Source organism: Sapajus apella, unplaced genomic scaffold (assembly GCF_009761245.1).
Source record: "Sapajus apella isolate SASKATOON/1434 unplaced genomic scaffold, GSC_monkey_1.0 scaffold20, whole genome shotgun sequence".
NCBI lineage: Eukaryota > Metazoa > Chordata > Mammalia > Primates > Cebidae > Sapajus > Sapajus apella.
This window is the reverse complement of record NW_022436960.1, coordinates 4,185,632-4,200,557: the sequence shown is the minus strand read 5'-3', so window position 1 is coordinate 4,200,557 and position 14,926 is coordinate 4,185,632. Positions and strand designations below refer to the sequence as shown.

Below are 14,926 nucleotides of genomic sequence, written 5' to 3'. Positions count from 1 at the left end.
TTCCACAGCTAGGGTGGTCTAATCCACGGCGCCCGATTGGACGGCTCTGGTTATAAAACCAACACAAAATGAACACTGGGATATAATTGAAGGAGGAGAAAGGACAGATTCTATGGTTAAACCCTACTATTTACTTACAGGTATTCTTTTATCTTTATTGACCCTTTAACCCATGCCAAGAAACCCCAGACTAGTTAAATAACACAGCAAGCACAATTTCAGTAGAAAAGTAAATTGAATTTAACTTTACAAGATTTCCCTGTGATTTCAGCATATACTAATGACTGCAACTGACTCCCTCTATTAAAGCCAAACGCTTCCACTTCCCTGAGCTGGGATCCTGTGTGTTCTTGCATGAGACCTTGAACTTCACCAAGTGCACGTATTAATCACTGTGGCTGATGACCATTTGCAGCTTTTAAATATGTAATGAAGTGTCTCCGTTCCTATTCCACCTCCCAACGCTGATACATGATCTGAGCCAGCCAAGAGGCTAAATACTTTTAAGAATGGAAACTGAGGATCCAGCTTGAAGTGAGACCTGACAGAGTGTCAATGTCGTGAAACCCATTCTGCTTGTCCATGGACCCTAACTTCTACAGGGCACACCCGGTACGTGGGGTTGTTCTCAGCATCTGGCCCATAGGATCTCACGGGATGCCCAGAACGACCCTTCAGAGTGTGTCCTATCCTTAGCTCCATTTCATATGGGGAAACTGAGGAATGAGGAGGGGAAAGGACTACACAGAGCAGAACAGCCTTCACCCCCAGCAGTCTCATACACTTGACGACCACTTTCCAATCGTGGAAGCTTGAGAACAGGGAAGGGTACGAGGATGGGGGACACAAAACCCAAGAGCGTCCAAACCGTTCTCTGAAGGCCCAACGCCCCCCCCGCGAGCCTAGCTAGCCCCACGTTCACTCCATTCACATCAGCTCCACATTGCTCTGTCTCAGAGAATAACACAGGAGCCTCGTCATCAAATGTTACATACATACAGTTGTACATACATACATGTATATGTACAGAAGGGGAAACTGAGCAATGACTTCTTTAAGGTCCCTGGCCAGTTGAAGCAAAGACCAGGACCACAGTCTGAGGCTCTTGACCCCACAGCCACTGTGCCAAATCCGCTATGTGGGATGTCTCAGGGAAGAAATTTCAGTTCCCAGGAATGCCTAGACCTAAAGCCCTACATTCCTTCAGCAGAGTCAAAAACAGTCCCTTCTCCCCACTGTGACCACGGGAAGGAGTCTAGGGTTGTGGTCCTGGGGGGCAGGGCCGCCTGGGATGCTGCCAGCCCAGGGTGTGCACAAACACCTACACCTGTACAGTTTCCTCCCCTGTAAAATCACATCCTTCTATAAATAACCGCAGATTCTGTAACAGGCATGCAATTAACCTGTGTGAAACACGTTTACACTGGGGTTCTCCATATTAATTTGAAGAGATGGGTTCGATGCATCCTGATCCGAAAACGGACAAAATCACGTAAGGACAGCAGGCCCGTTCCGTCTTTACAGAGGCCAGCTTCTTCCTAACGGGTTACTGGGAGCTTAACGACTCCATTCCAACTACTCATTAAACAGGCACTAAAAACACTTAAGCAAACAGCCCACTGCCAGGGACACAAACCACAAAGGGACAAGAACCACCTAGTCTAGGATAGTTTCAGGTATCGAAATTGATCAGGAACATGGTGGAGCAAGCTGGTGTGGGCCAATGAACTGGGACCAAATGAAAAGAGAGAACTCTACTGGACATGGTGGCAGAGGGCAGGAGGTAACAGAAGCCCCTTAGAAGGGTGTCCTAGAGCGGTCCTAGAGGCTCAGCCTCCTGTAGTCCTAACCCCAGGAACAGGACACTGCCCTTCCTCCAGCCCCTCCCAGAGCACTGCATGGGTTGCTCACAGGCTCTGAGTCCTGGCAGCTCTCAAGGCCTAAAATCCAAAAAGGCCTCTAATGCCAGAAGAAGAGCCAAAGCCAAAGATGTGGCAGGTGCTGGATGCAGAGCCCGGCATCAAATCCCACGTCTGCCACTCCCTCATCCCTGCTCCTCCTTCTCGTGACGCAGGTCCCTCCTCCTACACTGCACTGCAGGAGGGCAGGGACCTGCCTGCTGACACTTCCTGTGTGTGCACAGTGCTACAAATTAGGTGCCCTCCAAATGGCTTCAAGCTAAAGAATGAATGAATGGACTGATAAATAGATGGATGGATGGATGGATGGATGGATGGATGGACAGAAGGCTGGAAGGATGGATAGACGGATGGGTGGATGGATAGATGGATGGACGGGTGGACGGATGGATGGATGGACAGGGGGACAGATGGATGAATGGACAGATGGATGGACGGACGGACGGACGGGTGGGTGGGTGGGTGGACAGATGGACAGATGTATGAACGGATGGATAGATGGACGGATGGATGGATGGATGGATGGATGGATGGATGGATGGATGGGTGGACGGATGGACGGAGGGACGGACGTATGGATGTGAGCTGTGAGAGCTCAACATTTCTGAGCATCATTTTCTTATCTGCAAAATGAGGAGAGTAAAGCATTAGGTTGCTGTGAGGATTAAATTCCAGAAGGCACATAAATGCCCAGCACGGTACAGCACATAGAAGGCCCTCCACACACAGTCCTCATAAGGATCCCAGTGGCACGTATGGGGACTTGCTATTGGCAGAGTCCGCCAGAGCCAAGGCAGTGGAAAGTTCATTCGACCTCCTATGGATGTGGGCAGAGGCAGCATGGTTCCATGGGAAGAGGGGTGGTCTTTCAGAAGGCAACCAAGGACAAATCCCAGTTCTGCCACCCTGACCAGCCACTCTCCCCCCTCAAGCCTTTGCTTCTCCATCTGCAAAATGGGTATGGTAACAGCTCCTGCTCAGCACCATACAAAGATGCTAAGTGGGCCTGGCCACTTAAGGGAGGGGCTCAGTCCTCTAGCTGAGTCTCATCTACTTCGGCAGCTTCTCAGCAGGGCCAACAGAGGGTTAAGCAAAGCCCTGGGTGAGCCTCTGACGAGATCAGATTTCTGTGCTGCCGCAGAACTTGACCGAGTCCAGTAATAAACACTCAGGCTGATCTTTGATAGCACAGCCCCCCCAGTGGCTGCAGAGGCTGCAGTGCTAATGACAGGAAGCCGTGAGAACAGGGCAACCACCCAGACGAAGCAGGCACCCCTTGCTCAGCAAGCAGGGCCTTCTGCACACTTAGAATAGATTTACTGAGCCAGGACAGGAGGCCTGAGCACCTGGGGACCAGCACAGCCTAGAACGGGGAGACGGCGTCTTTGCAAGTGGTTCTGACTCCTTCCCCGGAGATTTTGGGTTTTGCTTTGTACATTTAAGGCACAAGCCCAGTAAGAAGCCAAAACTCCCTCTTGGCAGCCAGATCCTATAATGTCGCCACCTGTCACAGCAGGGAGGGTATACTAAAGGCTCCGGGCCACCCTACTAGGGAGCTCTGGAGCCCAGGGAGCTCTGGACCCTGGAGCAGGGGCTGCCTGTGGCCTTTTACAGAGCTGTGGCTGTGGCCTTCTGCAGAACTGTGGCTCCAACAGGGACCGTCCCTGGAGACAGCTTCAATTCAAAACAAAACCTGCCCAATAAAAACAGTTTTCCTTTCACAACTCAAGTCAAGAGAAAGCCTGTACCATGCCTGGTGACAAAGCAGGAACCAATCAAATCTGCCCCAGCTCTGCACCCACCCTCTCTCCTTTCCTGCCCCTGCCACAGCAACCAGGCCACGGCCACTTGCCACGTGTGTCTGTGTCAGCATCCTGGCTTGTGTGGCCACAGCGCTTTCACACCAGGCCCTGCTGAGACGCTGCGGGGACAGACTTGTGAGAGGGCCCTTTGCCTCTGACTTCCCAGGGACCCCAAGAATTCCCAGACACCCTAGGTGGAATAAGATCTTGGGTTCCACCTGGGGAGAGGCAGAGCACATAGAGGAGGACAGGGCTGTGTGGCCACCCTGCCCCGTCTGCCCACCTGTAGAATGGGCAGGGACACCGCCCTCCCAGGACAGCAGGACGAGTCAGCACAAACACAGCTGTGTCTGGATCTGGCCCAGAGCTGGACGCGCAGCAGGTACTCAGCCCCCACCCCTGCCCCTCACACACCCACAGGGTTTCACTCCCTCTCGTGGCCACAGCTTTGTAAGAGGCTCCTTTTGAGCCACTTTCTTTTTCAAAGTTAATGGGCAACACATTCTCCCAAAGAGAAACTCAGCATTTTGGACGGCTCCAGCAATGTACACAGACAAGCAAGGAATCCTCCCCTAGCCTTGTCTTGGCAGGGCGGGGTGTTGTCTGGGGTGGGGGAAGGGGTAGCAGTGGCAAGGGCAGAAGAAAACCTCAGATGTTAAGTGTTATCCAATTAAGCTGCCGCTAAACAACCCAAAGAAACCAGATTGGGAGGCTAGGGAAGCATTCCGGGAACAAGACTCTCAGAACGGGTGGGGGCACGGTGGGGACTCCTGCCACGGGGCACCGGGCACTGGCTCGTAGTTCAGTGAACATTCTTCACCACTTCCCCTGGCACCCCAAAAAGCCTTCTGGGTGGGAGCTGCCCTTCCTCCCTGGGTCCCCACCTTGCTCCAGCACTGCCCACGGCACACCCCGCCATCCCCAGGGGCCCACCCCCCACCGCCACGTCGTCTGTTACCTGACAACTGACACTGGCATCCAAAGGGAGCCTCCGTCTGACCCTCACCCTGAGTCCCGTCACCCGAGACCGGGCGCGCGCTGCAGCACGGCAGGGGGAGGCAGGGTGGGAGAGCGCCCAGGGCCCGCAGAGGTGAAGTGATCACGGATGAGTGAGGGTGGGAGGAGGCGGTTATGGGGGCCACCGCTGGCAGCTGGGCAGGCCTGCACGGCCCTGGAGAAAAAACAATAGAAAAGACTGGTCAGTCGGGCCCTGGACCGTGTGAGGGGCACGGGGTGGGACGGGGCCCGGGGTGCGGGGCTCGGCTCAGGCCACCCTTCAGGGGTGGGAGGCCCCAGGGGTGCCAGGCCCAGCAGGGAAGGCGATTGGGACACAGGCAGGGGAATGGGCGCGGGGAGGTGGGCAGGGGGCTCTGGGAAGGGCCCTGTTTCCACAGCTGCCAGGCTGGGCTGTCAAGGAGGCAGGACCCCACCTCTGGGGGCCTCGTGCAGGGGGCTGGGCGAATGGGGGCTGTGAGGGCCCCGCTCTCAGGAAGGACCCCACACATGGGGGCTTCTGGAGCAATCAAGCAGGTTCCATTTGGGGATCTGTTTCCAAAACTTCGGGCTAGCCCTCCCTGAGAAGCTCAGAGCCTCCCCTGTGTGCTGTCTCAGGACGGGCTGTTCATACAGGCCAGGGAGAGCTCCGCCCGCCTCCGGGTGTCTGGGCACTGTGAGCTTCCCGGCTTGCAGACTACCTGCGGGGGCTCTCTCCAGCCCCAAGCACCGAGCATGTGCACCCCAGCCCCAATGCCCTTCAGAAGGCTTTTGCACCCCCACAACACCCCAAGAAAACCCTGGCACTGCTCAGTCCCTCCTAACATCTCAGCCTGGCTTGGGAGGCCTCCCGCCATGTGACAGAGCAAGGACACAGGGCCGGGGCCGGCCCCGCCTCTGCCCAGCCCCACAGCTCGCTCAGCTCCCTGGCAAGGCCTGCGTTTGATTTAGCCGTTTATCTTAAATGGCTATGAGACCACCAGGGCAAAACATTTGTGTGAAGCCCTTGCCAAAACCACAAGTGAAGAAGCCCAAATTCCCTGGGCAAATAATTGAACAGGAAAGCATCAGAGAGACAAAAAGGAAACGTCAACAAGAGGACGGGCAGCTGGGCCTGGCCGGCTCTGGCAGGGAGGCCCAGCACAGGTCTGCACGGCTACAGGTCTGCCCACTCCAGAGCCCCCACGTGGATCCCCCCAGCCCAAGAAGAGCTACGGGGCCCTGCAAGCCAGGAGCCTGTCAGTTTTCATTGGACTGGACTTCCTAACACACTCACAGGGCGTGGAGCTTAGGATACCCATTGCACAGACCAGGAAACTGCTGGCATGACTGCAGACATCAGCAGCCGCATCCAAGCCCCAGCTGTCTGGCCCCAGAACCAGGGCTCTTTCTCTGTACCCTGGTTTCTCTAAAACATGGGTTATCCAGGATTGAGGCATTGGGGCATTGAACAAGACCCCCTGCTTAGGGACTGCCAACTGTCAGTGTCCCATCAAGAGGTCAAAGCTAACGCCAACACTGCTCGGACCCCTCTGGGCCAATGAAGACCTCATATTAGGTTAGGCCTAGGGCCCAGGGTGTTTCTGAGCTAGGGTAAGCCCTGGGGGAACATGGCTGAGGAACCTGTAAACCCAGTCTCAGATGCTGATGGGAAGGTCAGGTCCTAGATTTAGTACCGTTCCTCAAGGAAGGTCAGTCAGCACCTGCCCCCTCCTGGAAGCCTGCCCTAGCCTGAACCTCCCTGGCCTGCACGCTGCATGTGATCCTGTCCACTGGTGGTCTCAAATCCCTATGTGGGCCTTCCCTGCAGACCACTGAGGACTCTGGGTCATTCATCATCATGATAGCCACCTCGCTCAGCAAACATCCACATTCTGCTGGGGGGAAACTGAGGCTCAGGGATATCTGAGACTGGACCCCAGCTGTGTCTCCATAGCCCACAATGCTCTGCTTCCCTCTAGGGCTGCAGTGAATGGGGTGAAGGGACCAGGGCTCCCAGGATCTCTAGTCAGGGGAGGAGGACTGAGATCCTGGGCTCAATCCAGCCATTGGTAGCTGCAAAGGCCAAACCCAAGCTCCGGTTCCTGGGTTCTGGGTGAGGCCACGACACAGCCAGCACCATTTATCATGATGGAGAAACCAGCAGAAGCACCCAGAGGCCTGGTAAAGTTGTCCCAGGTGCCAAGGAGCTGACTCTGCCTCCGTGGCGGGAGGGACAGTTGGAGAGCAGCTAGAAAACAGGCATCTGGCCACACCCTTCTCATGGAAAGGCCCAAGGTGGGGCTCGAGCCAGGGTCTGTAAAGGTGATGTCACAAAACACACAATGCGCCCTGCATAGGGGTCGGGGGCTGGGCCACCCTGGACAGGTCCCCAGGGCCTCATTAGGAATTCTGACCTTCCTGAAGTCGACCTGCTCCAGGGGCCAGCTCAACTGAGGCGGAGGGGAGGGGGGCAACCTGGAGAGGGGCTTCAAATCCCAAGCTCTTCGGGGCCTCTCTGGGGCTCTCAGAGCATCTTCTACCCTGGGAGAGGTTTCCCCATGGGGCAACTTAAACCCAGAGCCCTGCCCAAAGGTGGAACTCAAGAAATCTGAAACTATTGCAAAAGCCCAAAGGGATGAAAGGACCCACATACTGCGTGACTCCAGGGATATGAAATGCTCAGAAGCGGCAAATCCATGGACACAGAAAGTAGCGGTTGCCAGGGGCTGGGGAGCCGGGAGGGGCAAGAAGGGAGGATATGGGTACAGAGTTTCTTCGGGGGGTGATGAAAATGCTCGGGACTTAGGAGTGACAGCTGCATGACATTGTGCCTAGACTCAAAACCACTGACTGTACACTTTAAAATGGTCAACTTTACATCACGTGACTCTTAACTTGGAAAAACAGCCTCAGTACCTGTCCCAGCCTACCTCCCAGCCCCATCCTTCCTCAGAGGAGGGGCATCTGCCTTTAAAAGTGCAGCTGGGAAATCCAGAAAGCACTTAAGGAGTCCTTGAGGCCTGGGGACAGGGTGTGCAGCCACACATGCACAGAGGAAGCCACCAGAGCTCCCACGCCGCACAGCCTTCAGGACCGAGAGGCCTGGGTTCAAAGTCCTCCTTGGCCGTCTCCTGGCCTCCTGGTTGAGGGTGAGTCACTTTCGCAGAGCCTCAGCTCCCTCAGCTTTAAAGGAAGGGTCAGGCCAGCCCTGTGCCAGAGCCAGAGCCAGAGGAAGCACGCAGCAAAGGGTCAGCATCCTTCTCGCACTTTCCATTCCGATACCTGCCCAATCCCTGTGGTCCTTTCCAAGGCACCAGCACTGCCCAGCAAAGAGAGCAAGAGGATGTGCTCTGAACACAGCAAAGCCCGCTACAAAGACCTGCAAGACACTCCTAAAAGAAGGCTTTCTTTGGAGGTCTATGCACACACACAAAAAAGTTTAAAAACAAGGCCCCTAAAATGCTTCTTAGGCTCCAAAACAGGGCAATGATACATAAGCTCATTCTTGTTGCCTTCATGGGTTTAAGCATTCCACGGGGGTCTGCCACCCGTCTCCCTTCTCCAGGGACTTTGCAGATGCTCCAGCTCCGTACCTCACGCATGCGCACTCACCCAGGAACACGCCCACCGCCCAGGAGCATGGAGACACAAAAACGCCTGGAAAAGCCCCAGCCCGGTTTGGGGGGGATTTCAAGCCTTCCCCACCCCTGAAGCCTCTGGGGCATCCCCTCCCAAATGGGAGGATTTCAGATTCCACGTTCGGAGCTAGAGAGAGATGGTCAGGAATACACTGTGCAGGAGACGTTTATTTTTCATCCTACTGCTGCCTTTCAATTGATACATTTTTTTAAGCAGAGAACTCCTACTGATAGTGCAGAAATGAGTCATAGATCAAGGAAGGAGACAGCCAGGGAGGCAGCGCGCGTGAGTGAGGGACACTGGCAAGGGATCCTGACAGTCCCCGCGCCCCCTCCCCCCATGCCAAGACATTAATTCTCACAAGTCGGAGAAAATTACTATGCATGAATGCAAAAAGCATGATCAGGAGTAATTAACATGGCTTCATATGCAAATTTTATTAATGCAGAAGTACAAAGTCATTATGCAAATGAAACTTACGTCAACTCTCTTGACAAATATTCATCTCTGAGGCTCAAGTTTCTCCCTTTTTATTTATTTATTTAATTTTCTCTCCCCCCCCTTTTGTCTTGGGCTTCTTTTTTTTTTTTTTTTTTTTTTTGTTGGGGGGAGGGCAGGGTCGGGGGGGGGGGGGGGGGGGGCTGGGAAGAGGTGGCGCCGGTGGACACTACAGGGACGGCGGCAGCAAGCAAGCCACAAGGACTGTTTGACAAGTTTGCAAAGTTGTTTTCCAACCAGAGAAATTTATTCTTGCATTGTTGATTTTTTTTTTTTTTGGTTGTTGGCAGGTACAAGACAGCTCATAGGAGAAGGGAAAAAAAATTTTTTTAAATAAAAAAAAAAAGCTCTGGGCAGCAGGCAGCCAATCAAAACGCCAGAGCCTGTAATGAGGGCGATTGATGGCTGTTTGGCTTTTACTGCAGGGTAATGAACTAGAATCCAGTCTGAGGAGGGGGAAAATATGAATATTCATGAGACTGTGCTCCTGCCTTTGATGATTAAAGAAATTTTTAATATTCAAATAAGCGCTTGCCAAGTGATTAACAAAGAACAAGCACGCAGAAATATGGAAATGGGAGCCGGGAAAGATTTGAGAGGCGAGCGTACTGTGCAGGAAAGGCAGCGCCAAATTTCATAAACAAGATAGGCAGATAACCCAATTCGCACGCGGGCAAATAAAAATATTTCTTTCTGATCACTTAAATATTTTGCCAGCTACTTTGTCTTAAGGATGATAAAAAAAAAAAAAAGCTATGTATTAAGAGGGTGAGGGGGAAAGACATCACATGAAGTCAAATGCCTTGCTCACATTTAAAAATCATTATCCTGATCCTAGCTCATCTCTTCCCACCCCAACGGGAAATTGGGATTCTTTTTCCGGTTTGCTACAGAGGGAAGATGGAGGAGAAGCCAGCACAGACTTTAAACCCTAATGCTTGAAACTCAGACCTTCCGGTTCTGGGCAGGCACCACCATGGATTGTGGTCATCTGCTGCTTCTAGGCTGGTCCAGAGGGAACAGTGATGTCTAGCGGGGAGGGGGCGTAATGCTGGTGCCTGGAGTCTACAGAGCTCAGGCCTCCTGGAGGCTCAGGCCCTGGTGTAAACACAAGGAGGAGGTGGTCTTCGGGAGAACAGGGTAGTGGGGGGGCTCCTGAGAGGCTGAAAGGACCCAGACCTTCAGCACAGGGCCTGGCCTGGGGGTCTTCAGGGCCAGGAGGAAAAGCACCCTCCACCCATCCCACCAGCTCCAAGATCTGTCTGCTAAGACTGCATGCTCATATTTTAGCAGCTCCACCATGGGTTCACATTGAAGCACATAATAACAGTATTAGCTGGTAAAATGATCCTGCAGTTAAAATACATCTAATTAGCAGCCCATGACATCCATTTTGGCAATTTCCTACTTGAAAGAAGTCGAGTGCCACCTTACACGAGACAGGCACTGGGTGTTCACCTGACAAGACCGGCCTTCTCATCATTCGTCTTTTTCTCAATCCCTTTTTTGGGGGGCTGTGGGGGGCGTAGAGGGGGAGTAGCTAAGACAATAGGAAAAGGGAAGAACAATTCTAGGGAGCCTTCTTCGTTGTTCAATTTCAGAGCTACACAGGTCTCTGGGGTGGGAGGGGACTCACAAAATACATTCCTCCACTCCACAGGTATTATTTCATTTTTTTTTTCTAGCTTTTAATTACCAAGGTATAGGAACCAGCAATGACTGGAACTTGTTTTCCATTTCCTTGAAAAATATTAAACAACGATCATAATAATAATAAAGCAGAAGGGAAAGCCAAGCGTTGACATAAACACATAGGTTACCATGAAAATCTGCAAGTCTAGGGTGGATCCCCAAGTCAGGACCAGAGGGGGAATGGGTGTGCCACGTGGCTCAGCTCACTGCCTGGGAGCATTTGGGGGACCTAGAAATGCCAGGCAGGGCGACGGGGCTCCCCAAGTCCCACCTCCCACTCCTGATTCTCATTCTCCATGAGATGCCACTGTTCTGTCTGGTCACCCAATGGCCACTACAGGTCCCCAGTCCCTTGCTGCCATGGGTTTTGGGTTTAGGGGTGAATATATAGGTGTCTTTGAAAAGAATAGCAATGAAAATGGAAAATGAGGTCTCACAAGGTTGTGCACAACTGTGTTTAAAGAGTTCCTTCGGGGTCATTACACGGGAGACATAAAAATAGTTCGAATCTACGTGTGGCTTCTACACGGGCAGCCGGCTGAAAGTCAGCAGTCACTGCAAGTGGCTGGGAGGGGAAGAATTCAGATGCAGGTGAAAGAGCCTCTCCAGCATCCCTCATCAACCATCTAGGCCCTGATGGACCCAGAGAGGGTCGCTGAGGGGTGCCAGGCTGCAGGAAGGGAGGTGGGCTCGCCAGCGCCCTCCATAACGTGTGTAACCGCTCATCTTCGGGCTTGAGATCACTTCTACCATCACTTCCACAAATGACCATCCAGAGATCCCCACAGGCCACCCAGGCCCCCCACAACCCCATGTGGCCACCAAGGTATCTCTCTGCGCCCACTGCGAGAAGGCTTGGCTATGAGCGAGACTAGAAGCACACCTCAGGGAGCACCCTGAGCCAGGCTGCCCTCCTCTAAGCGCCTCCTCTTGGGGCACTTCCAAAATCTGTCCTGGTGAATCATCATTCACTCTATTTTCGCTCCCGAACATGCTGTCCATCTAACACATCCCAGAAAATGGAGAGGCAGAGCAAGGGAGTGACCATGTCCCTCAACAACGTTACCAAAATCTTTCTCCTTCTCCCACCGGAGATTAGAAAGGGAAAATGCCCCCTAGCAGCTGTGTCTTGCCATTTAGAAGGGCACACTTGGGCACACCCCTTCCCCAGGTCCAAAAACACCTGCTTCATTGGCTGCCAACTCCAATTTCCTCAAGATGCAGGCCACTGAAATATCCAAGGCTGCCGATCCCCTTTCTGCACCCTGAGCCAAGGACGGTAGGGTCTATCACAAATTCCAACACCAAGGCCCCTGTGAGGGAGCAGAGGACGTTTCAGATGTTGCTGAGAAGGAAGGGCATCCCTCAGCCATCTTCTGTGAACCACAGAGGTGGAGGGGGCTGGCCGTTCCAGCCCCTAAGTGGGCATCTGCTGGGGGTAGGAGGGACAGTAAGGGACACAAAGCTTGGAGTCTTTTTTGCTTGTCTCTGGGGAGAACCCTGGCGTGCTCTGAACTACTGGAATGCAAACAAACCACTTCCACTTGTCCTCCAGCGAAACACTGGTCACTCCTTTGCTCCCATGCATCGTGCCTCAGGACACATAGAAACACGAATATAACTCCTCTGGGGTGACCTCAGGCAGGCAAGGTCCACCAAATCGGGATCCACAATCCTGGAAGAGGCAGGCCTGAGGACAACAGAAGGTGAAGCCCTGTGTCACACTGGTTAGAAAATGTGTGCATGCACATCTATTACCTATAAGAGAGCTTCTATATACACACACATATGCACATACACACACAAACACTCGTCTTTCGGCAACGTGGGCATGTTAAGATGTTCTGGGTGCATCCAACCAGAGTCCATAGAGGCCATGGCGAAATCGCAGCTGAGAGATTCTCTAAATCTCACCAGCAAAACCAGCCAGTCATACCTGGCAAAGGAATTGCCCCTTTTCCTCCTGATTCAGGATTTTTGATCTGAGGCGCAGCCGCCACTCCAACCTTCAGCAGGCTGTGCTCTCTAAGACAACCTAATCCAAGATCCTTCAGGAATTTCATCTCCAGTTGCGTACAGAGCCACAAACAGTATACTCCGTGTCATCTGCAGAAAGCATAACTTGACGAAGAATGAAGGCAGGCTACAAGCCGAAGTGAAGTGTTAGATAAATCATTTGGATTCCAAGCATAAAGAGTGTAGAACTTGGGGTTGAGACCCGTAGCCTTTCCCAGATGGAACTAAGGGACCGGATTCCAATGACAAGCTTGGCCAGGCATCCCTTAGACATGTTCCTATGTCTTCATTAATTTAGAGCTGGGGGCGGGGGTGGGGGTGGAAACACACAGTTAAGATAGGAGTCACATGTCACACAAGGCCAAACCCAGGAAACTCATCTTCAGATTGGGTGCCCACAAGGAGTTTTAAACTAAGAATACCTTTTTCTAACCCCTCAGCATCCACCGTCCCTGACCTTGGAAGAATGCCCCAGAAAACACTGAATCCTGATGCATGTTAAAAATCCGGCCCTCTATAAAACATGTTTAAAAACTGGTGAGTTCAGGAAGCTGTTGTGGTTCCAAAGTCCCACAGGCTCCAATAGTGGCTTCTGCTCAGCAGCCATGCTCAGACAGCGCAGTGGAATAAACAGAAGGAGGAAGGCTGAGCTTCGAGAATCCCCGAGGATTAAGAATGAAAATACACGGCACAGCCAATAAAAAGAACATAAAGAAAACAGAGTGCCCAGCAAGGAGGTTATTGGGATGACTCAGGCCCAAAGCAGCCAGAAAAAGGGACAGAAATTTCAGGTGCACATGGAGTCATGGATGTGAGCAATGTAAGCATCATCAACCTTTTTAAGATCAGACCATAAAACTCTACCTGAGCAATCAGGCAGCAGACAACCACAGTGCAGGCAGGGTTTCTTGTTTCAGATGGAACAGAAATAAACTTGGTTAGTAGAAGGTTAAAAAAGGAAAAAGAATAAAGAAATCAAATAGTAAAAAGGAGGACCCTGCTATAGTTTAAATGCACATTTTGTTTTGGGTTGCATTTAATAGAATTATAGGCAACTGCTTTCTACTATTGTAATAAAAAAATATCCAGCTCTCCCCTGGATTTTGTTGATGATTAAATCTCTTTTTTCCCTTTCATTTCTTTTTTTCTTTTTCTAATGGACTTATAGAATACTGAGGTTCAGTGCTTTGCATTACATAAGAACAAAATCTTTCTATGGCCTCTTTATGTTCCTAAGCCAAGTCTGAAATGTCACTGACTAAGAAATTGAACAGGCCTGTAATTACTTTCAACAAAGTAGTTCCTTGAACTGAGTTTTCCGTATGTAGATGGCATTTAATATACATATTGTAAGCCTTCTTTTCAGCACAGGTAACATTTGGTGGCAAAAATCACAGATTTTCTTCTAAGGGAGCAATCTGACAGCTACCTTCGTATTTTTTGACGTGAAATCCATTTTCATCTCCTCATACACTAGCAGTGACGTGCAGTGTGTGCACAAGAAAATTTGTAAAAATTAACACTTCACAGGATTAATTTAATAAAGATTGTTAGCACATTAACACTAGTAACATTGCTCCTTGCGATTCATCTAGCCACGCTCGAGACGCCGTTCTAACAGAGCTTTACATTCAGCTGAGGTTTATACCGCTATTTAATGTAATTAAAGAAGCCGGCAGCGCAGTCCTCAATGGAAATATCATTTCTATTGCAGAGTATTCCCATTAGAAATTGGGGGAAATCATAGCACACTGACTTTGATTTTGTTGTAATTTTTTTTTCCTCGGCTATCTTTGAAACAGGGCTGATGTGCTGGACCTCAGAATTTACTGCAGAAACCCTGCAAAGATTCCACGATAAGACAAGCCTCTTCTCCCTACAGGAGTGCCCAGTATTTACAGGCCACCTACTTGTTTGAGACTGCTTTTTTTTTTAATTTTTTTAAATCTATAGCCTCTGTTTGGCTGTAATTACCCAGGAAGTTCTCTGCCCAGGATCCCATCATGAAAATGACTTTTCAGATACCCCAAAACAACATCATAGATAAGAACTCAGAGGCGGGCAGGCCTCCGGGGCCACTCTTACACACATAAACAATAGTCGTGTAGCTAGGATCCCAACAAGTTCCAATTCCAGATCGGGGCGAGAATCTAGCTGTAATCTCAGGGGAAGAAAGCAGCATCGTTCAGGAGGCCTCAGAGACTAAATAGACAGAAAACCCAAAAGAAAAAAGAAAAATCTTTGCACCACATCACCAAAATGGCAGAGAAAATTAAGTCTTGGGGCTGAGACGAAGGGAACCTGACTCAGCTCCTCCGCCTCTGACAGCTGCCTCCTGCCCCTGGAGCGGCCAAGTACAAATAAAAATGAGCCCTTTCTTCTCTG

At 51.4% G+C, this 14,926-nt stretch overlaps 1 protein-coding gene across 6 annotated transcripts in view; it reads right to left on the bottom strand.

Annotated features, from left to right (window-relative positions):
• BCL11B (BAF chromatin remodeling complex subunit BCL11B) overlaps positions 1-14,926 on the bottom strand; it is a 99,599-nt gene that overhangs the window by 55,291 nt on the left and 29,382 nt on the right. For 4 of the 6 annotated variants that reach the window (XM_032287458.1, XM_032287460.1, XM_032287462.1 and 1 more), the window contains exon 3: positions 4,680-4,892. The exons of the other annotated variants lie outside the window; for them this stretch is intronic. In XM_032287458.1, the coding sequence (XP_032143349.1) occupies positions 4,680-4,892 (213 nt within the window). The remainder of the gene's footprint in view (positions 1-4,679; positions 4,893-14,926) is intronic. 6 annotated transcript variants of the gene reach the window in all.